The sequence below is a fragment of the Dermacentor andersoni genome, chromosome 2 (assembly GCF_023375885.2).
Source record: "Dermacentor andersoni chromosome 2, qqDerAnde1_hic_scaffold, whole genome shotgun sequence".
Classification (NCBI taxonomy): Eukaryota; Metazoa; Arthropoda; class Arachnida; order Ixodida; family Ixodidae; genus Dermacentor; species Dermacentor andersoni.
Window position 1 is genome coordinate 246,829,764 of NC_092815.1, and position 24,852 is coordinate 246,854,615.

The 24,852-nt window shown below is 48.0% G+C and overlaps 1 protein-coding gene across 2 annotated transcripts in view; it reads left to right on the forward strand.

Annotated features, from left to right (window-relative positions):
* Positions 1–1,733: 1,733 nt before the first annotated feature.
* LOC126539860 (transformer-2 protein homolog alpha-like) overlaps positions 1,734–24,852 on the forward strand; it is a 37,235-nt gene continuing 14,116 nt past the window's right edge. For both annotated transcript variants that reach the window (XM_055075665.2, XM_055075666.2), the window contains exons 1-4: positions 1,734–1,931; positions 15,552–15,736; positions 23,490–23,570; positions 23,911–23,925. In XM_055075665.2, the coding sequence (XP_054931640.1) occupies positions 1,917–1,931; positions 15,552–15,736; positions 23,490–23,570; positions 23,911–23,925 (296 nt within the window). In that variant the 5' untranslated portion in view covers positions 1,734–1,916. The remainder of the gene's footprint in view (positions 1,932–15,551; positions 15,737–23,489; positions 23,571–23,910; positions 23,926–24,852) is intronic.

The following is a 24,852-nucleotide window of genomic DNA, read 5'->3' on the forward strand; positions in this document are numbered from 1 at the left end:
GTGACTTTTGCTTAGATACGTAGATTTATTGGATACTTATACGCACATTTAGATATCTTGTTGCGAGGTTTTGTGGAAACATGCAGTGAACTTTGTTTCCAGATGCACTTTTCTTGCTTTGTATCAAGCTTTATCTTCGCAATTGTGTATTCCATTGTACTTCGAATTTCTATATATTTTGCAGGACTGCTGTTTTTATATGGGATCTCTGTTGTGACTACGATTTCGATGCAATCACAATAAGCAACCGGTGACAGCTGCTCCTGCGTAGTACATTGTACCGAAGGACAGCGTCACGGAGATTTTTCCCTGGCCGTTGCATATGTACAAAAATGTAAACAAGGCTCTCGAATGACGAAGAATCAACATATTTGTCCTCAACTTGTTCATCTCGCGGCCTTTGCATTTACCATATCAGCGGCATGCACTGCTTTGCTGGTTTCGCACTGATATAGGTTTAAGGTTCGTGTGATATTTTGTTTCTTATTAAATAGACAAACAACATGGAAGCATTAATATCAGTTATATCTGGCACAATTTTTGGGACATAAGAATATATTCCTTTATGAAAAAATGCATATTTTACTTGTCTTGACAGTACGTAGCGTTCAAGAATTCGTTTGCAGCATCTTTGGCAATGGCAATCCAGCTATTATTCATGTATTCGGTTGCGTATTTATGTATTCGGTTGCCTTCGGTTGCGGCAACCGAAGGCGCCGCAGCAAGGCATCACAATTGAGTTCTCGTTCCTAGCACCTCCATTTGTTCCGCTAACGAACTTTATCAGTCCGTTTGCGCGTATTTTCATCGCGCAGGGCCAACAATGGCGGTCGGAGCGCGCTGGAAATAAAAAAATATACAAAAGCGCGGCGCCTGCTTCTACGTGACATAGATTGACCAATGGGGTGTAGAGAAGGCTGGGGTGACAGGAGGCGTGGAGGAGGAAACGTCGGTGATAGCGGGGTGGCGGAAAGATCTAAGAATAGCCCGGGTCTACTTTTGGAAAATTGAGGGGTTTTATCGGGGAATAAAGTCACTGTATATGGCTCCCCGTGAGAGTCATATACAGTAACTCTATTAGGGAATGGCGAAAGAGGAATCCCGCTACAGTACACGCCTCATACATGACTCGTTTAGACGATGGTAATATGTTGTATCAATTTATTAATTCCATGGCCAGCGCATTACCGTCGACAGTCATAGTCGAATGGGTTCTGCCGCAATTTATTTCCTCCCCCCTTTTTCTTGCGACATTTCAAAGTAACCTGTAGTTCTCGCGTAGACATTTTCTACCTGTAATGACTGAAGCAGAGTAGTTGCACCAATGAGTACTACAAGTGCTTTGGGAGCGCGTTATCTTGGCGTTGCCGCGCGCATAAGTAAAAGAGATAGTCGTATTACAATTACAATAAAAAAAAACTGTATCCTGACGTGGTCATCTTGTCAGCAAACTGCAAGCTTGGTCTGTATGCGTGTTTTCTCTTTCTTTACCACTAGCTTTTTCTAGTTTCCTGCCAAGGACGCTATACGACGCTGATACGCGCCTGCTTTTTCATGAGCTGAGAATTCTGGGCGCCCAGCGTTAGAAAAAGGAAAAGCACACAAGACCTAAAAGCGAAACCAACAAAAACGGTCTCCCATCGCTGCCGAAGCCAGCGCTGCGCTCTACGGTTGTGGCAAACGTAATCGCTAGTGACTGATGCGCCGTGCTTCGCGAGCGTCAGTTGCATTCTACGGTAGCCATTTTGGAAGTTGCGAGGCACCGGTTACCGCGTGCGTACTCCTCGTCGCCGTAGCGTCGTCCATTGCTGGGCGTAGTTGCTGTTCTTTGTGTCGTACCGCCTGCGTTGTGCGACGCCCTCAGGTTCGTTGCTTCGCCGAGCGCGCAGGACGTACCGGCTCCACCGAGGCTGACCATGAGCGACCGTGAGGTGAGCGGATTCGCGAACGTGGCTTCGCCGCGCCCGATTGCGCGGTGTGCCCGCCCCGATGTTTAGGAGCACGAAAACTGACTTAGCTAGTCTGTCGTTGTTTCCCGCAATTTTTTCTTAAACAGTGCGACAAATCAAAAGTTGCGGCGCGTTTCTATTTTCGCGCGAGGCGTTAATGAATGTTTCGAGCATGATTGAGTTTCCGTATGGCTTGCTGGGTGCCGAAGCAGTCAATATGGCGCGCACAAAGCCGCAGTTGAGCGCGCGCTGCGACATTTCCTTGCGGTACGTCATTCGAGCCCGGTGCGGGAGCATGATCGGCGGTACACGTATCGGACTGAAACGCCATTGCAGTACTCCCTCATTACCGTCTTATCGCTGTACCGAAAGCGGCATACTAGGTTTTACGTAATCGCATTTTACTCTTTTGCCGCCATATTAGGGTCCTTTATTATATATTTTTCTTTTCTCGTGTTTTTCATTTATAATTGTGTGCTTGGTAAACGAAAGCGAAGTGAAAGCTTATTTCGTACGGCCGCCGGTTCTGCGCCATTGTGCCACCAAGGCAGTATCGTCGGAGCGCACGTGTTCGGTGCGCGAGACTTCGAATTTGTGTCGCGCACGCCGTGTTCCCTGTTCGGCCATTTTGCTGAGTGCACGCGGCACCTAAGATATCTTGTGGCTATTATCGGTACGGGTGTCCGTTCGCCTGAAGGTCGTGTCGCTAGGATGCGCCTGCGATGCGCAAGCGGAACCTTGAGTTGTTTGAGAATCGATGCGCGTGAGAGAGCTCAAGAAAATTGAATAAAGTGCGCCGTTCATGTGATCCTAAGGCAGCAGATTACTTCTTTTATTGTACACGTGCTTTCAAACTGACGGAGTCTTGCGAAACCTCGTAGTTGTGTTAGCTGGGCCTTTAGCGTGGACTCGCGAGAAGCTTGCAGGGCAACTCGTGCTTTTAGCGCTGTAAGTCGAAAACTTCGGGATGTTGCTGCCTGTTAAGTTATTTTTCGTAGACCCCATCGCTGATAGTCACTTTCCCTGTTTATGTATAGGGCGAAAGGAAAATGAGTATGTGTGGTAGATTTCTTAGCATGGAAGTTGCCAGCTCTTCGAAGCAGGCGCAGAAGGTTCTCGTTTACTTGAAGGGGCCGAAACCTTATATGTGTATGGCTTTCCGCATTGTTACGCATAATGGTGCGTCATACTAGCCCTTATGACTTGCAATGGGCAGTATTACAGGCATCGTTAACCCGCATAAGCTTTTCGTTTTTTTTTTATAGGCCAAGCCTTAGCATAAAATGCTGCTAGGCATAGGCCACTGTGACACAAGGCAGCTGTAATGCACTGCGATCAGGCGACGTATTCCAGTTGTGGCTGTAGAGCTTGGCTGAAAAACTGAACAGATATGAAGTTGCCTTTCTCTGCTTTCTTTTTTGCATTTATGGAACAGCTGCAGGAAAACATTATCGGCAGCATGATGGTGCAGCTGCTTCCATGCATGGTATAACAGACTTTTTGCATGCACCCGCCGTGGTTGCTCAGTGGTTATAGTGTTGGGCTGCTGAGCATGAGGTCGCGGGATCGGATCCCGGCCACGGCGGCCGCATTGCGATGGGGGCGAAATGCGAAAACACCCGTGTTCTTAGATTTAGGTGCACTTTAAAGAACCCCAGGTGGTCGAAATTTCCGGAGTCCACTACGGCGTGCCTCATAATCAGAGTGGTTTTGGCACGTAAAACCCCATAATTTCATTACTTTTTGCATGCATTGGTTCAGCTGGCAAGTGCAAGAATTCGTGAGAAAAAACACAAGAACAATTGTGCGCACAATTTTAATGAAGTTCGCATAAATGTACAATGTACTATGTGGACCAAAATCCTTAAATGTCTTGTGCTAGCTTCTGATACTAGGACCTTGCTGGAGTAAATTACGCATAAAAAAAGACAAACAGAACATGCTTAGGCCACCGATCCAACAATTTGATCAAATGACATTTATTGCGGCCTGTTTTTTTCAATCGGGCAGGTTCATGATCTCTGGATCTTGTGAAAATGACATAAGAACGAAGACTGCACGGTTTAAGCTTTTATTGTAATGCTTTATCTGGGCCCTGGCCGAAATGTTACTTCAAATGCAGTCTTTTCTGTAATTGTGTGCATGCGTGTGTGTGTGTGTGATACCTCTTGCCTACACACATTACAAAGTGCAAGCACATGGCAGGTGCAGACTGGAGGATTTGCAAAATTATTCAATAAAAGATCACAGTCTTAGCACTCCGTACAGATCGTCAACCAGTGAAGCTGAAACGTGCGGCCCTGGTGTTTTATCACTGAGTTTATCCCGACTGTTCACTAAATGATGGCTTGGAAGGCTGCTTGTGTTCGGCTGCACAAGCTGCAGCGGCAGCAGAGCGTAGACGAATTCAATCCCAGTTTTGCTCGCAGCGTTGCTGATCGAAAGCTGCCTGCACCTAAGGACTATGTGTGACGTGCGTCCTACTCATTTCGGAGCCAGAGAGAGACTGCTACGCGTGCGCTTACCTGCGACGGAGAGCAACAACATCACTACTGGTGCAGCTAATCCAACACCACCTAGATCACACAAGGCCTTTTCACTCCCATCCATGACGTTATGTTACCTGGCCCGACTGCCATAGGGGATGCTCCCGAGTAGCCTACAACCACTCAACTCGGCAACAGTGATATTAATGTCACCGCTTTCATCACCCAAGCCTTGTCAATGGAAATTTCGGGCCAGGTAACTTGACATCATGGATCAGAGTAAACAGGCCTTGTGCTAGCTAGATGGTGTTGGCTAATTGCGAATCTTCTTTTTTTTGTGCATGGTCATGGGGTTGTGTCGGAGGAGCTTTCAGTGTACAGTCCAACAGACGGACGTACGAATGGCTAGCCATATACAGCTTCGCTGTAAAACTCATCCACAGTTCTAGTGCAAAGTATTTAAGCATCTAGAGAGAAATTGTAATTCAATTGGCTTTGAACTGTGACGTTTCCGGAGTGGCATTTGTGCTGACAAGTAGTGAGACTGACCTTTTCCATCACAGATAATGGATGGCTTCACTGACATGTCACCAAAGTGCATTATGTATGCGCCGCCATGTTAATGTCATTGGCCAAGTGCAGTGCCATGAAAGTTGCAATGAAAATTACTACATCACACAAGGGGCCGACACAAGTGTAGAGCTAACAGTGACAGAAACATGAATACATTTACATTGCGCATACACGTAAAAAAATTCTATAAATGTAAGCAGCCAAGTCATCGATTTCTAAGCTGTGTAGCATCAGACACTGTCTGCAACACCTGTTGCCAAACGTATGAAGAAAGTGTGTGCAATCTTCTGAGCAGTCCTTGTGCCTTAAGAATACCTTTGTACTCTATAGTCATAAGGTGCATTTACTGTCCACAATGTAGAGATAAATTAGGAGACTGCTGCCTTTTTAGGGAAGGTCTGATCTATTAAGCGCTTATGTTAAACATCACCTGGGACGCGATCGGAGATGTTTGTTCGATACACGTTCTGTTCGGTTGCTGCAACGTCACAAAGTGGCAGTATGCAAAATTTGGGATAACAGGGCGGAGAGAGCAGCCAATCGGCGAGTGGTGAACTCCCCAGAAGTTTACTTACCTCGTTTGTCTTTTGCTTGCAGACAGTACACTACAAAATGAAATGTTTCTCGTCTTCCAGTGAATGAAATCTTTATCTAAAAAATTAATTTCTTTCTTCTCAAGCTTAAACACATATTCAAATAGTAACACGTGTGACTACTACAATTTATAACTTAGTTTCCCAGCATCGACCCTAGGTGGTGTCGCGCACAGAAAGGAAAAGAGACTGGAACAGGGGCGCACTTTTCAAGAGGCAACAATAACATTCTAGTGGCTCGCTGGCACCCGATGTTGGGGTTGAGTTCGCCACACAACCAACGCACTATTTGTTTCGAGAAACGAAAGTGATGCCGGAATTAGCCTTCGGCCATTTCTTGAGAACACCTTTCGCACCTCCTCTGCTCTCGTTCCTCCTCAAGCAACGCCAGTGCAACAATCGAAGTTCCCATCACAAGCGCCATTTTCTCGAAATAAACTATGGATTGGATCCGAATTTGCCATTCCGCGACTGAAGTCGCCGTTTGGATCCAGTCCAATCCACCAGACGTGCCATGCGAAGCCGGCATTGTACGAGTGTTTGATCACTCAAACTTCCCAACTCCCATTGTGTTCAGCACCATGCAGGCGACGTGCTCCGTTGCAAGATGATTGGCAGGAGCGTGTCGTTTTGACGACGCCAAAACAGTGGCCGCGGCTGGCGACGTCGATGTGGAGTAGGCCAATCGTGTTTGCCGGTAACTGAATGAATGCTTCAAACAACGATCTCCGATTGCACCCCTGGTCTGGCTGATGAACCACTTCCCATAGTACATGTGAATGGAATACAACGCAAGCTACCCACATGCAATGAACCGACCACAATATTTAACTTTGCATTTGTGCCACTCCTGCATAGTGCCATTGTAAATTTCTCTCTACTGCAGCATATATGTGGCCTAAGTTGTTTCTTGTTTAAAAAATGTTTACACTGTATTGACTTTCTGCATTCTTCATGCAATTTGGCATTGTGTGCAAGTAAGGAATTCTAGTAACCAGCTTTTCATTGGCATTAATCTCCATTGGGATTACAAGGATTGTTCCCAATTACTCAGAATTCTCTGATTGAGTGAAGCCTATGTGCCCTGTGGATAATTTGACAGTCTTATGTTCTGTGGAGCTGCATTTAAAAGGCTTGTCACCTGATGCAGACAAGGCTAGTGCAGTACTGACCCCGAACACGTCATGGCTATTTGTTTTACTGACTTGGAATGACCTCAGCGGAAATCCTAAAAGCGTTTTGCCAACCTCAGTGAATACAACCAAACATACATTGCCTCCAGCTTGAATGCCGATATCCAAAAACCAGATGGATTGTTCTCTGGGTACTTCGAATGCGAAGTTCAGACTAGAACCTTTTTCTTTAAAGAGACCCTAAAATGATTTTGATAGTTATGTACAAATGTGCTGCATCAGTAGGCTAAGTCCTTCTAATCATTAAGATGGATTTAAGTGCCCAATGTAAGCTGCGTAACTAATCATAAGGTTTTAAAAATGGGCATTGCTGCCGATGGCAGCGGCACAGCCCCCCTGCGTTTCCAGCTGTCCCTTCCCACACTTGTAAGTGTGGGTTGAGTGACATTTTGGACAAGCAAACAGACTGAATACCCACGCTACATCATTGGAGATGCCTGAAATGTGCCGCTACTTTAAGCATATATTTAATAGCATACCTATGCATGGCAATTTGTGTGCCCTCAAAAATAAGTACACAAATGCATTACAACTAGATCTTTCTTCAAACTATTGGCTTACTTCTGCGTGAAAATGCGGATGATCTGCTACAGCTCTGGCAATGGCAGCCGGTGAGACGCGGAGGGTTTCTCACGTGAAAGTTGGAGCAACGATGTTTTGTTTCGCGGCAGGAACATGCATGCTACCAGCGCTGTACTAAGCTAGTCTTGCTCTGGAGGTGTGTGTGCAGAGAATCAACTGCAGTGACTGCACGGTGTAGAAATGCTGCACGTCTAGGTTAACACCAACCTCCTTTGTCGACACAGCGATCAGCCAGATTCTTTTTTAGAAAAGGTGCTTTTAGTGGTAACTGCATGTTCAACATTTGCCAGAAAGCCAAGCATTGTATAGAATTTGCCCAGAATGATAGCAGAAAAAATATATTAAAATGACAAGCTCTAGAAAAGATCTGTTGCGGAGGCAATTGAACATGCCTCCGCAATGCGTCAAAACATCAGTCAGAAAGGCGCCATCTTGAGTTAGACTTTGGTGTAGTGGTGCCGTCTCTTCCTCCGCTCGGAAAGTGTGGGTTCGATTCCTGATGTCAGCGTGCTTGTTTCCTCCCGTAGTTTTTCTCTTTTGAATTCTAGAGTAAACATAAATTGCCCATTTCACCACTTTCACAAGTGAATGGCAGCTCTTTTTTTATGTGTTTAATGTTCGTGTTTAAATTTCTCTGCATGTAGTCCAGCCTTAAAGGGACACTAAAGCGAAACAATAAATCAGTTTAGACTAATAAAGCATTGTTTGAAAACCCTGCAGGCAGTCATCTAAAAAAAAAATAGTTTGAATATTAGATGAGAAAATGAAGGTCGAAGTATCAGTATTTGAATTTCACGCCGAAAGCCCAGCACCGGTACGTCAGCGTGACGTCGGGGATTCCAAAGTATCTTTTTGCATTTGGGCCGCGTTGGCTGAATAAAGATTCCGAATCTTGCCATGTTTAATATTTGGTTCCTTTAGAACACAATGTAGTCAATCTGTACTGCTACATATAATTAGTAGGCCCTAGAAGATGCCATCAAAATCCAAGACGTCGCAGCCCCCAGGTGTGGGAACTTAAGTAGGCGTTGCCACCCGTATTTCATTCTTGCGCTTTTTCTGGCTTACCAAACGTCTTATCATTGTAAGAGTGGTGTTTTTGGTGTTGTAAAACGGTGATTTACTGATGCGAAAGAAATCATTTTTCACTTTAGTGTCCCTTTAAGGAGCAAAATTGCTTAGGAAAGGGACGTGGGAACACGCTCGATTCAAGTCAACTGGAAGTTCACAACACTTGTCACAGCATGAAGGAGGCGATAGGAAACTGAGGGCCTAGTTTTTATTAGTCTCAAGAAGCCAACAAACGACACCAAGGAAAGTATAGGGGACCTGCATGTACTTAATTGAATTTAAAAAAATGATAAATTGTTTAAAATGAAAGTGGATGAAGAACTGGCCACAGAGGGGCACCAACCCACACCTTTGCATTACGCGTGTGATGCTCTCATCATTTGAGCTACCGTGGCCCGTCTCCCTGACTGCTTTCTAGGGTATTTATGTACTAGAAGTAAACCAGGCGGTGTTGGGCAGCGCCACACTTCGGGCTTGACGGCGGATGTGGAACATCCTTTTTTGGCGCAGGCATCACATGTCTGTGTTCAAATAATGAGAACATGTCTTTCCCCTATGCTGACTTGGTGTCTGTTGGCTTCTCATCACATGGAGGAGGTGGGACGTAGTGATGGCTGCATGGTGTAAAGGTTAAGGGGCAACGTCGCGGGTTGAGGGAATAATGATGTTTAAACACTTGTAGCTGTGTTATAGCGTGCTGACACGAAATTGTTGTGAGAAAGCATTTCTAAAGAGTTGTCCTCTGTATCAAGGCATACGACAAAAACTGTTTCAGGGACCCTTTAATAATTGAACCACATACTCCCTAGTAACCAAGCATCTGTTCGCCTGAGCAAAATCAAGGGAATCCTCTACATAGCACGTTTTTACACTTTCCTAGGGAACTTTGAGGTCACAATAAATCCCAGTGAGGTATATTTTACTAAATGTTTGGGCATCGTGGGAACTTGTACCTGTTCTTAACCTCACTGTTAGGGACACTTCCACCACACTTGAGTCGAAGCTAATACAGTGACAAAAGTTCAAGGCCTCCCCATAGAAACGCACTTCTCTGGAAAAGCTGTCATTGTCATTCTGCACGGACCTGCACATGCCCCAGCAGAGTCTTGCACCAGAGGGCAAAGCAAATGCATATACAGTCGCCAACCGATTTTCCGGACTCCAAAAATTCGGACATGCTCGATTATTCGGTCTGTTTCACGGCACCGCCATTCTTCCCATAGACCATAATGTATAACAACTGCCGAAAGTTCGGACACCTTAAAACCTCTCGTCGGATTTTTCGGACACTCCTTGAGCCAACTCGATCGAGAGCACCATGCTTCGACTCTGACCGGTGCATGGTTCGACTTGCTGGACGCCATTTTTGTTTTGAACGGAGCTTCCTTGCTCCCCCACGAAGTGGCGCTACTGCAAATCCCTGCTCATCATCCTCGTTTCTGCCTGGTTCGATAGATTGGCTCTACAGCAGTTCCGGTTTTAGCTTAATAAGCCATGTCAAGACAATCCAGCAGCTGATTTGTTTCTTCGCCCACGACGCTACGAGTAGGCGACATTTTTCGTTTGTGCGACTAGTGTCGGCATGGTGGCGTTTGCTTTTCGTGCTGTGTTAAGGTTCCGGTGATCCAGTGCGGCATACGGAAACATCGCGTCAAGTGTCTAATGGCGCCGACAGTGCCTGCGCAGACTGCGCTGGGGAATGCTGGCAAGCGGGTGCCGGGAGGCCTAAGATTTGTCGCCTTCCGATGTGCTCCCTACTGACGCGGAAAATGTTCTGCCGAGACCTGCGCAGTGGTTGCATTGCGATTCCGGACACCGGGTCATTTGACAGTTTCACAGGTGCTGACACTGCTGTACTGACATGCGCAGAACTCGACGACGGGAAGATCATTCGTCAGGTTTCTGCTGCACCGCCGGACGATGACTCCGAGTCGGAAGATGACGCACCATGTGCTATGCTGCCGTCGCATGCGGAGCGTGTACAATCAGTGACTGCTTTCTGAAGTAATCGAACGTAGCCGGCGGGTAGTGGCAGATCAAAGAACGCTTTATTGCTTGGTGTTGCTAGTTTTATACGAAACAGAAAAGGGTCACATGACTGGACATGATAGCAAGAGTGCGACACGTGTAATCCGTCTTGCTCATGCTATACATCAGCACGCGGGCTTGATAACGTTACATCACGCGTGCTTGATAACACTACATCCCTTCCCCCTAAGCTGGAGTAAGTGAGACGATCTGGGGGCTTCCGTAGGCGAGTCGAACGACGTGGTGGCTGTTGGTCTTCGGCTTGAGAGCCGACAACCCGTGCGTCCGAACCTTCATGAGCTGCGGCCTGCTCAGCGCTACACTGAGCTTCGTCGCCGGTCTGGACTTCGCTCGGCTTGCTAGGTGACGACCCTGTGCCGAGCCGTGGCCGGAGTTGGTCTACGTGGCGCCGCTGCGGTCCCTCCGGTGTTTCCAATGTAACCATGCGTGCTCCCGTCGTGGACACTACTGTCGCCGGCATCCACTTCCGAGCAGACTGAAACTGGCGTGACCATACTTGCCTGCCAGGTTGATACCGTGTTGGCGCTATTGCTGCTCCGAGAACAGGCCCGCCGGAACAATCATTTTCTGTCACATTTTTGTCTGTCAGTGAAGCTGTCAGCCTGGTTCGGGGACGGAAGCCCAACAGCAGTTCGGCGGGCGATTTTCCTCCTTCCAATGGCGTCGTTCTATAACGAAATAAAAACTTGATTAGTCGCTCCTGCAATGTACCTGCCGGTTTCTTTCGAAACCCTTCCTTCACTGTCCGTACAGCCCGTTCCGCCAACCCATTTGACTGAGGATGGTACGGGGCTGTTCTGATGTGTTTCACTTGGCTTTCCTTCAAGAAACTGGACAGAGTGGCACTTGAAAACTGTGGTCCGTTATCAGATACTAAGCAGTAGGGCAGGCCAAAACGTGCGAAAATACCTTGAAGTACTTGAATGGTCGTCTCCACTGTGGCGGTCTTCAAAGGTATGGCTTCGATCCACTTCGTCTCGGCATCCACCAACACAAAAACTTGGAAGCCACTGATGGGGCCCGCGAAGTCCATATGCAACCTGTACCATGGTTTGTTGCTCGCCGGCCATGGAGACGGAACTTCAGCAGCCGGCATGGGCCAACATTGTATACACTGAGGGCAGCTTTTAACCAACACTTCGATGTCCCTATCTAGTCCAGGATACCAATAAAGCGCTCGCGCTGTGCGCTTCATGGCACTGATACCGGGGTGACTTTCGTGCAGTTCCTTTAGCATGCATCGTCGCGCCGCCTCTGGCAGCACTATTCGATGGCCCCAGTAAAGCAGATCGTGACAAGGCCGTGAGCTCGTTACGGCGAGAAAAGTATGGCATCAGGTGTTGCTGTGCCACCGATAACTGCCGCGGCCAGCCATGCGTGATCCACCCCCTGATCTGATGCAGCGTATCGTCCGATCGGCTCAGTTCCGCTAAGTGCTGAGCGGAAAGGGTCATGGAATTTAGGCTCCGCGTATAAAGCACGTATTCGATGGGTTCTTGCCCTCCTCGGTCACCTAAGCATGGCAGTGGAAGGCGACTGAGAGCGTCTGCGTTAGCATTTAGCTGTCCTTGGCGGTACTCGAGGTCATAATGGTAAGCCGACAGTAGCAATGCCCATCGTTGAATTCTCGCTGCTGCCATGTGCGGTATCGGCCTCTCCGGGTGAAACAGTCCGGTCAGTGGTTTGTGATCCGTCACCAGAGTAAAATGCTTCGCCAACAAGTAATCTCTAAACTTAGTAACGCCGAACACCAAGGCCAGTGCTTCTTTCTCCAATTGCGAGTAATTCCGCTCAGCAGGTGTCAGTGCCATCGAACGGAACGATATGGGATAGTCTGTGTTCCCAATTCGGTGTGACAGCACCGCGCCAACTCCAACTGGCGAGGCATCGCATTCAAGCCGCTACGGCTTTTCGGGGTCGTAGTGCACGAGTAGTTCCGCTGCCACCATAGCGCGCTTGGCTGCCTGGAAGGCTTTCTCCTGTTCGGCTTTCCATTGCCATCGAACTCCTTTAGCCAGCAGCCTGTAGAGTGGGACTAAGGTGGTTGCAAGGTTAGGCAAAAACTTGGCGTAATAAGCGAGCAATCCCAAAAAGGATTTTAGCTGGCTCACCGTCTCCGGTCTTGGTGCCTCGGTGATGGCTTCCATATTCTAAGGAGTGTGCAGGCCAGTTGCGTCGATCTTGTGGCCCAAAAACGAAACTTGCTTCTCGCGGAACCTGCATTTGTCACGGTTCAACTTGAGTCCATTGTCGCGCAACCGCTCAAGGACTTGCCGGAGAGTTGAGTTGTCGTTCTGCTTTTCGGCTATAATGATGTCATCCAAGTACACCTTGACGCGCGGGAGGCCTTGCAGAACGGACTCGAGGCGGCGCTGGAACAAAGCCGGAGCCGATGCAATTCCGAACGCGAGGCGGTTGTATGCAAACAACCCTTTGTGTGTGTTCAACACGGCCATTTCTCGTGCCTCGTCGTCCAGTGGAAGTTGATTATACGCATGCCGCAAATCCAAAGTGGTGAACAACTCCCCCCCGTACAAAGATGCGAAGATGTCCTCAATTTTCGGTAACGGGTACTGTTCCAGATGTGTCGCCTGATTAACGGTTAGCTTGAAGTCGCCGCAATGTCTAATATCACCGTTTCGCTTCACTACGGGCACGACTGGCGTAGCCCACTCGGAAACTCTCACTGGTGAAAGCACTCCCTCCTGTACTTGGCGGTCAATTTCGGCAGACACCTTTTCCCGAAGCGCGTACGGCACTGGTCGAGCCTTGAGAAAGCGTGGTACAGCGGCCTACTTTTTGTGTAGTTTCACGGGCGGCCCCTTGCAACACCCCAACTTCTCGTCGAAAATTTCTGGAAATTTAGCCAAAAGTTTCGCTGTCGCTGCGTCGCAGTGAACCACATTCACGCTCTGTGGCGCGCATTCATCCAGTAGCGCTATGCCAGCACTCCGAAAGGCTTGGATGGTGTTCCGGCCGCACAACAGAGGCCCGTCAAAATCCACTACCACTAGCGAGCTGTCTACTTGCGTATTATCGCATTCGACTTTCATGGCCACTCTGCCAAGGACCGGTAGAGGCCCCAGGAAGCATGTCAGCCGCAGTGAAGTTTTCTCCAGTGTCGGCCACCATTCGCGATGGTTTTCGAATACCGTCCTTGGAATTACGCTGATAGTGGATCCTGTATCCACCAACATGCGCAGTTTTCGGCCTTCCCAGATGAAATCCCTTTCGAATGGCCGTGCGGACTCGTTACTACTGTAGCTGTGAGCCACCGAAGCGTAGAGCATTTCTTCTCCGCTTTCGTCACTGCCGTCTAGCTCTTTCACAGCGTACGTTCCTGAGGGGTTAGCGCGACCACTAGAGCACATCCTTGCCAGGTGTCCCTTCCTGCCGCACTTGTAGCACGTCGCTTTCTTGTGTCTGCACACTTCCGAAACATGATTCGAGCCACATCTCGGGCATCGCGTAGCCTCGGTCATGGATCCATGCCCACGTCCGGACTTCTGCGGATTTATCCTGTGCTTCTGTATGAAGTTCGCAGCACCGTTGTCGTTGAACCTCTTCTCTTGCATAGCCCGAACATTTGTTTCTGCGGTTTCCGCTGCTAGAGCGAAAGCTTCGGCCTCCGCCAAGGTCAACTTCTTCTGAGACAACATGTGTCGTCGAGCTTGTTCATCACGGATTCCGCAGACAATCCGATCCCTCAACATGCGATCCAAAAACTTATCGAAACTGCAATCTTTTGCAAGACGTCTCAGGTCGGTTATGTAGTCCCGTACCTTTTCGCCTTCCGCTTGGTTCCGCATGAAAAAAGCATAGCTCGCTGCTATCTCGTTGACTTGGGGATCGAAGTGGTTGTCCAGGTGCTGTACGACGGCCTCATAGCTCAGGTGGTTCACCGATTCTGACTGGCACTGGCCCTGAAGTACGCGAACCACGTTGTCACTTAGTGCTGACACAAGAAGCGCACGCTGTTTCCCTGGATTTGTGATGCTGTGGCCCTCAAAAAAGGCTTCCAAACGGACCCGGTAAGTGTTCCAGCTACTGGTGGTGTCGTCGAACTCAGGTGGCCTGGCTGTCATCGTGGAGCCGGTCCTGTCCCACCCTCGTCGCCACTGAAGTAATCGAACATAGCCGGCGGGTAGTGGCAGATCAAAGAACGCTTTATTGCTTGGTGTTGCTAGTTTTATACGAAACAGAAAAGGGTCACATGACTGGACATGATAGCAAGAGTGCGACACGTGTAATCTGTCTTGCTCATGCTATACATCAGCACGCGGGCTTGATAACGTTACATCACGCGTGCTTGATAACACTACACTTTCAGCCGCCTATAGTGACCGTACGGCCCTCTCAGAGATTCAGGCTTATCTGATTGCGCGTAAACGGAACAGCGTGCAACAGCGCATTCACGATTTCTTCAAGCCTACTGCCGAGCCCGAATAAGTGCGTGAAAATAAAGAATTTAATTATTTTTTTTTAATCTGCTTTTTCGGACACCTGTTTATTCGGACATTTCCGCAGTCCCCGTGAGGTCCGAATAAACGGTCGGCGACTGTATGCTAAACGCTGACAAACGGGCAGGAAGCCCCATTCGTTACGAATTGGATGTCCCCGGAATTGTTCAAGCTGGAGGGATCCCTGATGCATAGATATTTCTTGCAATTATCTGGTGATTGAATATTCGCATGTCTCGTGCTTGGGAACTATTACATGAAATTGATTGCCTTTTTTATTGTGCATATTGACTTTAAAGAAATTTAATATTGAAAGTGTTCCTTTTCATTTGTTTCATAGTGTGCTAATTGTAAATATTTTTTCAAACATATTGGTAAAGTTGGGAGCACATACCATATGCGTTCCTACCCTGCTTTTTGCATTTCAGTGCAAAAAGTTTTTGCAACTAGCCTTTTTCTTGTTTAAAGCCAATTGAGTGAGTAAGGCAACAAGGTTAGTGCATGCATTCTTTTGTTAGTGCGATGATAGTTGCTTCGCAGCGCATAAGTTGTGTCCATCCTTCTCTTTCAACCGTGTCTGTTGTGTCCCGTGCAGGGCACCCCTGAAGAGGAGGCCGTGGAGGAGTACCTCCAGGACAACGCTGGGGGAGAGGAGGAGGAAGAGGAGCCGGCTGCAGAGAGGGAGGAGGACGACGATGACGGTGGCCGCAAGAGTCACGATGAAGGAACGCCTGAGGAGGACTCCCGCAGCGACCGCCGCAGGCAGCGCTCGCGCACCCGGTAAGCGCTCGATTTGTGTGCGGTCTTAGCTGGCCTTGTGTCCTTGTGTAGTGCGATGTCAACACTTTAAATGCTGGCAAAAAAAAAAAAAAACGCTACTGCGTTAAAAAAATGCATATGACGTGGCATAGCAAATTCATAACTTGAGTTAAATACACAAATTTAGTTGCTGGCAAAAGGTCCCGCTTATCTAACTTTGTGCATTGCTGCACCGTATCAGAACTATCGGGGTAGTTGGCGACACCAGTCAGTGGTTGAGTCTATAGCACACAAAACACTGCCGTCACTGGCAATGCTTTTGTGCAGGAGGAAATCATCTTCAAAGCTTGATGACTTGATAAAATGGAAGCCTTGGTTTTTGTAGATGCTCACTGTGCCACCTTCTGGATACACCACTGCTAATCTACAATAAAGGTTTAGGCGATCTAATTTGTGGAAACGGCGCAGTGGTAGCAGAGTTACAGGTGGTTGACGAATGCCTATGTGGCTGCTGCGGTTTTCCGCTCACCTTCGCTACCCTCTCCACTGACTCTCTCCGCTTCGCCACCTATTCTCACCAACAGTAAGTGCAGAGAAAACTATCAGTCACATTGGCACACTGGAAAAAAGGCTCCTTTGTTGTGCCCCCCCTATTGACCTCTGTGCAACACCAAAGTAATGGAAGATTAAAAAAGAAAAATCTGGCACACAACGGGCAAACCCCTCCATTCTCGTAAAAGTCTGCCCTTGTCATGTTGGTGCTGTCGTCCCTCGTTGTTGGAGGAATCGACAGTGTTTACCCATGGTGACGCGACTTGGAGCACCCTGTTGACATCAAGGGCCAGGCGAGGAGCATGGGATAGTTTTTCTGAATTTGTGTCGTCTCCATGCCACTTCCATCAAAGACGGTCATTCTGGCATTTTGTACACAATGCACCTGCATAATTAATTGAAATGTTTTAAAAAAATGTCAGGTGGTTCAGGTGCCCGTTAAGGCGTATCAGCAGGACTTTGTTTCGGTGTAGGCAATGGGAGGTGACCTTTCTTATTCTCTAATGCAAGTGTATGACCTTATGGCGTTCATAATTAAATTCCGCCTGTAGGGGCTTCATTAATTCCCAGACAAGTCATGATGGCACTTTTTCTTTTTTGCTTGGGAATAGCAGAGCGTTGTGAATAGTGAGTGGTTAGTGTACGCTTTACTGCAATGTTTGCCATGTGACACTCCAGCTGTGTTTGCAACGTTGCTGTCACCACAGTGGCTGCAGCTCCCCAGTAATGGTGGTCATGTTATGCCAATAAAATTTCTAAAGCCATCTAAACCGATTTCTATCTTGATGCTTTCCACTGCTGATTCGGGCTCCAGCCAAACTGTCACTCAAGGCTTCTGCCTTTTCAACGTGCGTGAACTGCAAGCACTAGTAGGTGTAAGGTCTCTAGAGACAGCCATGTGGCACGCACTCTTGACGTGCAAGTGACAGTTGTAAATGAGCACTGGTCAATGGAGCTGGAACAGTATTAGCTGCTGCCAGAGAACACGAACAAGAAAGAAAGAAGTACAGAATACAAACGGCCAAGAGGTTTCTTTAGGTAGTTCTCATGTGGTATAAGAAACCCGACGCAGGCATTTGTTCAGCCATCGGTGCAGCAGTTGAAAGCCATATGAGGAACATGTCCAGCGAGCTTGGAGACCTAGATACATGAAGTGTAGGCCATTCTTTCCTGTTTCATTTAGCCCTTCCCAGGGTAATAAGATTGGTCCTTTGCAGCTGCCTCTCTCATGCACAGTGCCCTTCTCGCCTCTCGTAACCCTGTCTGAAGCTTTCAGTGCAGCATTGAGTATCGCATTTATCTGTGCATTAATGATACCATGAGACCACCACACCACAATCCTTTATCTAGAGGAACCCTTGCATGGTCAGGCTTGAGCATGCACTTATGGGCACCAGCCCAGCTGTCTCAGTGTTGCCACCCCTGTGAGAAGCTGTGCTCCATTTGGTGTGCATCTTTAATTTCTACCTTTAAATGACTGTAATTCATGATTGTTTGCTCATTAAAGGAATTGAGGTCTCTCATCTTTATTACGGAGCTGGCTGCCATGGTGATTTCACCGTTGCCCATCTCAAAGACACCTGTTGCATTCTTGTGATGTGAATGGCGTTAATTACATTGATAAAACTGAACAGAATTGCCTTGCTAAATTGCAGAAAAATACATGTGGTGCTTAGGGGTACTGAGGCCAGGATATGGAAGAAAAAAGGGTTACACCATTGATTTCCTTATATTAAGGGGGGAAGCGGGGATCAGATGGCGATTTTCGCGAAAAAAATCGATTTTTGAAAAGTACGCTTTTCAGAATCTACAGCATCATTTCTATCTTGTACTGAAATATTTCACCGAAAAACAAACTCTAAGCACTTAAAATAAATATATTTGTCGGTGCCGGCGTCCACAAATCCGCCCGAAATCGCGAAAAAGCCGCGAAGTTCAACGCGCGACTGCTCGGCTTTCCCGCCACGGAGCGCCGCCATTTTGGTATCGTTGGAAAGCCCGACTCTTTGACTCTTTGTCCCAGCCCTTCCCTTCCTTCCCTGCCAGCCAGCAAGCGCACAAAAAAAGAAAAACAGGAGAGTGGCAGCACGGAGCAGCCAATGGCTGCCGCGCCCCGATTGGCTCTGCGCCGCGGCTCGTTGTAAGGCGCCTCCTCATTGGTCGACGCCGCGCCATAATGGCGGCCGAGGCAAGGAGCGCAAGGAGCGTCTGCTTTTGTCCGCTGCTGGGAAGCCTTTCTGGACTTTCCTTCTCTTGTGTTTCGAGGACGTCGGCCACGTGCAATGGATCCGCGCACGTTCGAAAAGAAGTACCGGACGAAGCATGCCTACGGGAAGCGGAAACGCAAGCCCGTCACAGCAAGGAAGAAGCGGCGATTTTCAGCAGGTGGTTCGGCCGAGCCGAGCGTCCGTTCAGAATCGGCGGAGTACGCGCCCAACGTGCTGTGCGATCTCTCGCCCAACGTGCTGCGGGATCTTGCGCCGAGTCGAGCACCAGCCAGCGATAGTGAGACGAACCATGATCTTTTGCCGTCGAAGCGCGGGCGCAGTGTTACTTCACCGGTGACGATCGACATGCCAGTGAGTCTCGCCGTACGCGAGCGTCCCGTCGCAAGTTCGTCCAGCACAGATTACGGAGTGAGCTTGCAGCGGTCATCGCCGCCCGACTGCAGAGCATCGGAGACGCGCTTCCGCGGTGTGTCGTTCAACGCCGAGATGTCTCCGCAGCCAACAACCGCCAGTGAAGGCAGTCCCATGCCATCGACGAGTTCCGGCGCTTCGACGGAGCTGCAACGCGGGCGCACGCTCGCTGCCGCGGATGCGCCGGCGGCCGACCTTGCCGCTCATCGCAGTGTTGACTGTTCGCCCAGTGAACGTCGCACTATTCAAGCTCACCTGGAAACACGATTTGTGTCCGCGGAAACTGCAGAACTGCAAGCGTCGAGAGTTCGCGAATCGCTTCGCGCGGTTTCAGCAACGGAGCGCAAGTTCGGGCTGACTGGCTCACAGGAAAATGCCATTCCCGCACCTCCAGAAGAGGAGTTTATGCTTGTTCAAGTTGCTGCTTTGAACTCGCTGATTGGTTCCCCGCTTTGCCCAACTTGTCAGCAGCCCGGCCTAGCAGTGCACCGCGAGACTGAACTGGGACTAGCTGTGAAGATGGTACTTTCATGCATTTCCTGTGGTAGTACCCTACAGTCTGAGTGGTCCTCACAAAGGAAGAGCGGCTCTAGAGCTTTCGAGGTCAACATCAGAGCTATGCAAGCAATAAAGAGCATTGGGAAAGGACCAACTGCTCTTAATGACTTCTGGGCCACCATGAATGTCTCGCATCGTGGGTTACACCACAAAACATATGATGGGCACCTCAAAAAGACTTTCAAGCCTGCCGCAGCGGCAGCTGCACACAACATCTTCACAGATGCTGTAGAGGCAGTGAAAAAGGTGTACACTGAAATGGAGACAACATTTTCAAAGAACATTACAGTAGTGTATGATGGCACATGGTTGACATGCGGCCACAGCTCCCATACCGGCGTAGGCTGTATAATTGATTTCCATACAGGGCTTGTGTTGGACTGCATAGTTCTGTCCAACTTCTGCCTTGGGTGCAGCCGACAGCCAGCAGAAAGTGACCCCAACTATGCTGAATGGAAGCAGCAACACCAGTGCCAGAAAAACACTGATGTGAATTCTGGAAGAATGGAGGTTGAGGCTGCACTACAGCTCTTCAGGCGCTCCTTGAGCAGAAATGATCTACGTTACACAAACATAGTTTGTGACGGGGACAGCCGCATGTTTCGCACTCTATGTGATGAAGAAGTTTATGGTTTTGTGCAGCTATCTAAAGAGGACTGCATAAATCATGTTAAAAAACGAATGGGGGCTGCACTTCGCTCTTTGGTGGCCAAGGCAAAGAAAGGAGAGCCACTAGGTGGAAAGGGGGGCCTGACACAGCAGCTCATCAAAAAACTGACAAACTACTATGGCCTTGCTCTGCGGAACCACTCGGAAGTCGAGGAAATGCAAAGGGCAGTAATGGCAACGTACTACCACATCACATCAACAGATGATGAGCCCCATCATGAGCTGTGTCCCCCTGGCCCCCTTAGCTGGTGCAACCACCGGTCAGCTGAGGCAGAAGGGCAGCCAGCACCAGCTCACAAGTACAAGCTTTCAGCTAAAGTTGCTGAAGCACTCCTGCCTGTGTACCAGCGCCTCTCAGACCCTCAGTTGCTGGCCCGGTGCAGAGGAGGCAAAACTCAAAACGCGGCTGAGAGTCTCCATTCAGTGATATGGTCACTAGTATCAAAAGACCAGCATGCCTCACTGTTTGCTGTGGAAACAGCAGTGCACGAGGCAATTTCAAAGTACAACTCGGGCAGTCTGAAAGCTTATTCAGACCTGTGCACAACATTGGGCCTGCGCCCTGGTGCCCTCTCTCTTCAGCGGGCTGTCGAGAAAGACTCCCAGCGAATGAAGAAGGCACACAAAGTCCATCTCCTGAAAGGACAGAGGGCTAAGAAGTCACCTGCTGCCAAGGACACCAAATTCTACAATGCAGGAGCATTCTAGACAGTGTGTGCCAGTATGGAACTTTGAGGCTTGTTTTCTCAAAAGTTTGTTTTGAGCTTATCACCTCGCTCGTGGAAAGCATAGCACGGCAATGGGAGCACGGATTTTAATCCTGTTTGTTTTGCTGCAATTGGTGAAGTGTGCCTTATGTCAAGACAGTCTCAGATTTACCATTTAGGCTCACCATTTTTTTATTACACAATGATTGGAGCATGATACATTCTAAACATAAAGAGAAGGTGCATACTATATCGTTTAGAAGAAGAGCAGAGAAATTTAAAAAGAAATTAAGAGAATCTTGACTTAGACTATACTTCTTAGTAACTATTAAAAACATTTACAGACCCATAACCCATTTTGCTGTCATGCTAGGCTTTCCACGAGCAAGCAACATGTGAGCAATATATAAATAATGATAAAATAAAAACTACTGAAGATATGATTGTGAAACTTTGCAGCTGTCTGTTTGATGCTATTTCGAACCTGTATGCCAAATTTCATCACTCTAAGATAAAAAATGAAAAAGTTAGTTCCGATCCCCTCATCCCCCCTTAAGGGGGGAGGAGGGGATCAGAATTAACTTTTTTGTTTCTTGACAGAAAGGGCTGAAATTTGGCACACACACTGCACATTGCAATAAAGAGACAATTCTAAAATTTCATTAGGATATCTTAATTAGTTTTTGTTTTATAAGAATTTATAAGTTCCTTGCTTGTGGAAAGCCTGGCACAGTAACGAAACATGATAGGGAGCTGGAAATACTTTGCATGTTTGCCCAGATGTCTAATCTACATGAAGACAGTGTTCGATCTTTTTTTTTGTGCGCTAATAATTTTTTGCTCAACATAACATGCACATGACTGTGCTTCACTGCATGGAGCCATGTAGTAATTGTGAAATAATTAAATAATGGAAAGATAAAGAAACATTTCAAGACTGTCTTTAAGTACAGCACAGCTTGTGGATCACAGCAAAACAAACTGGACCAAAATCAGTCAAGCCATTGTTATGCTACGCTTTCCACGAGCGAGGTGATTGACAAAAAAAATGCAATTGAGAAAACGGTCTGCAAAGTTTGCAAAGTTTTAAAAGCACTGCAAATTTATTAAAAAGCACCAGGGCTGTAATATTTTGAATCATTGCTGTCAGGCATCTTCTTACACCTTTGCCTCTATTTGGTGGGCTTTGGATGCCTTCTTCAGGCGTTCCTTTATCCTTGCGCCGTTTGGAGTAGTGCATGACCACCATTTTCACTGCCAGGCCGAGCCTGGTATCGCAGTGTACACCCACAGAACGCTGTTGGCATCTTGGGCACAGAGCTTTAGCGATCAAAGAGTTCATCGCGGAAACAGGCATAATAATGAACTCGCAGTCACAAGGGGCCTAAATTTGTTCTTGGCATTGCTGCTTCCGCTCAGTCGCTGACACTGCGCGAAGGGAGTCGCGAACGCTGCATGCCTGCGCTTCTGCAGTCACCGCTGACACAAAACGCGGCTCGAGGTGCGTCTGAATCGTGCGACGATTCGTCTGGTGAGCCTTGAGTCACCATACAGTATGTAGCTCGTCGACGGTTGGGGCTCACTCGCAGGCTGCGTGTCCCTGTCGCACGATGCATCGGAAACGCACACCGTCTCTGCCGGCGATGGAGACCTTCGACCCGCGTCGCCTCCAACAACGCGATCTCGGTTGCTGACTCGCGCGGCCGTACGCACAGGTGCGAGAGCCTCCCTTGGCACGTCTTCCGGTGGCTTAGTTATCAGTATCGATGTCACAGGGCGATGGTTGGCTTCGCTGCTGGAATAGCACGGTGCAAGATAACGCGACACGTTATCCGCGTGTTCAGTCGGGTTCTCCGCTTCTCCCGCTGGCCGCCGTCTTTTTCTCGCCGTAGGAGGCTTGCGCTTCCGTTTTCCGAAGGCATGCTTCATTTAAAAGTTCCTTTCGAACGAGCGACAATCCATCACTGACCTGGGAGCTTTCATAAATCCGAATTCTGCGAGTGTCAAGCGAAGAACGACGCCGGCGTGGGTTTCAAAGCAGACAACTGCCGTCCGCTGTGGTTGCCAGCTTGCCCGCTGCTGCAGCAGCAACCAATGGCGAGACGCCTTTCAGTACGGCAACCAATCGGAGGCCCGCTTTCATCGCAGGGCCCGTGTGACCGCCTTTAGCAGACCCGCGCTTCTTTTGTGTTTGTGCGTTTGTTACAAGATGGCGACGACCGAAGAATTCAGAAACGGAATGGCGAAACTTCGAGCGTTCGAACGATACCAAGATGGCGGCGTTCGGTGGCGGGAAAGACGAGTTAGGGCCCCGCGAACTGCGGTGATTATACGCGATTTAAAGCTGTTTTCTCGCCCTACGCACTGAAAAATTAATTTTTTTCGGGCACTTTTAGTGCGTTTTCAGTCAAACCATATTGATACAATGTAGATTAGGCATTGCAGATACCGAAACGCGTCATTGCCAAAAATCGATCTTTTTTGCGATTTTCGCGATCTGATCCCCGCGTCCCCCCTTAAAATCCATCTAACTATTTTACATCGAGGCATAAGGTCTGTTCTCATGGTGAAGATTGCAAATGCACTGCTGTCGGTTGAGTGATTGAGTTGACCCAGTCAAGCTCACTTGTGCACGTGGTGGTTCTGCAGGAGTCGATCCCGATCGAGGAGACGTCACCGCCATTACAGTCGCTCCCGTTCCCGGTCACCAAGGCGCAGCAGATACTACTAGTGAGTGCTCATGCTTTGCTGTGGTTTTCGTTTGATTGACCAAGCCTTTTAAAACTTGCTTTTGTTAAGGAAGAGAGAGGTTGCATAGTAAAACTGGAAATTCTTAAGGAGAAATTCAGCTAAAGCTGATAACAAGTGTGTTGCGTTCTTGGGTGAAGCCACGTCGAAGATAACGGCCTTTAGCTTTGCCTAAATTTTTTGTGAAGAAACAAAATAGAAGCTCTTTCTTTGATTAAAAGTGTGCCTTCTATAACTTAATGCCAGGCTAGGTGCATCTAATAACAAGGGTGGCAGTCCTTGTACATTGTCTGACAGTGGCATTCTTTTTTTCTCTTTGCAGCTCTCGCAGCCGAAGGTGAGTGAACTGCTGGTCTTGGCATAAATGTGACAATTTTTATGCTAACTCACCGGTGAGATGACAAAAATGAACAACGTTGACTAGGTGAGCAGGTGATTGCGCAGTACACATTCTTTTCAAGGACAAAAAAAGTGTCAGGTGTGCTTGGTCATTTCTTTTATGTTGTTTGTTCCTTGTGCTAAGGGTAGAAATGGGTGGCAGAAACGGATCTGCTTAGTGAATGTGCACATTTTTTTTGTGTAAGCACAACATTGTTCAGAGCTCTGTTCAGAAAAAAAGCTCAGAGCTGGAGCGTCACTCACTGAACGATCCAGTTAACGTGTTCCTCGCGCTTGATTTTGACCAGCCGAATGTAAACTTCATTGGGCTCTAGAGAGCTCGAAAGGGACCAGTTGAGTGTACCATTACTATGGCACCCTGAAACGAGTCTCACTTAACGGATATCGTCAGGCGGATTAAGCTCGTACTTGCCGAGTCTAGTGGATTTGACTAAGTGGCTCCGACAATTTGCCATTTAGAAGAGGCACTGATTTCGAATTATCTTTGATGTAGAAATATGAATTATGTATGGTGCATTTGCGTAAACTGAGAACAAAGATGCTTAGCTTAAACCTTTCTGGGCCAATGATTCCTGTATAAGGACTTGTAGGAAATGTGCGACATCGAGAAAAATGAATGAGAGAGCTATTCCTAAAAATGCGAGTGTTAGGAATGCTAGTTGTGTAATTTGTCGACTTTGTGCTGCAAATAAATGTGGCTCTCCCTGTTTTCCAAACGTCGCATGTGTCTCATCACGTTGAAGTAAGGCCTCTGTGTCGCATCTTTGAAGCCTGCGGCCTAAGTGCATATCCCCTGCGCCTTAGGTGGCATTAAAATAATTTTCAAATAATCTGTGGCAATATTTAGCACCGTTATGGTTCAGAA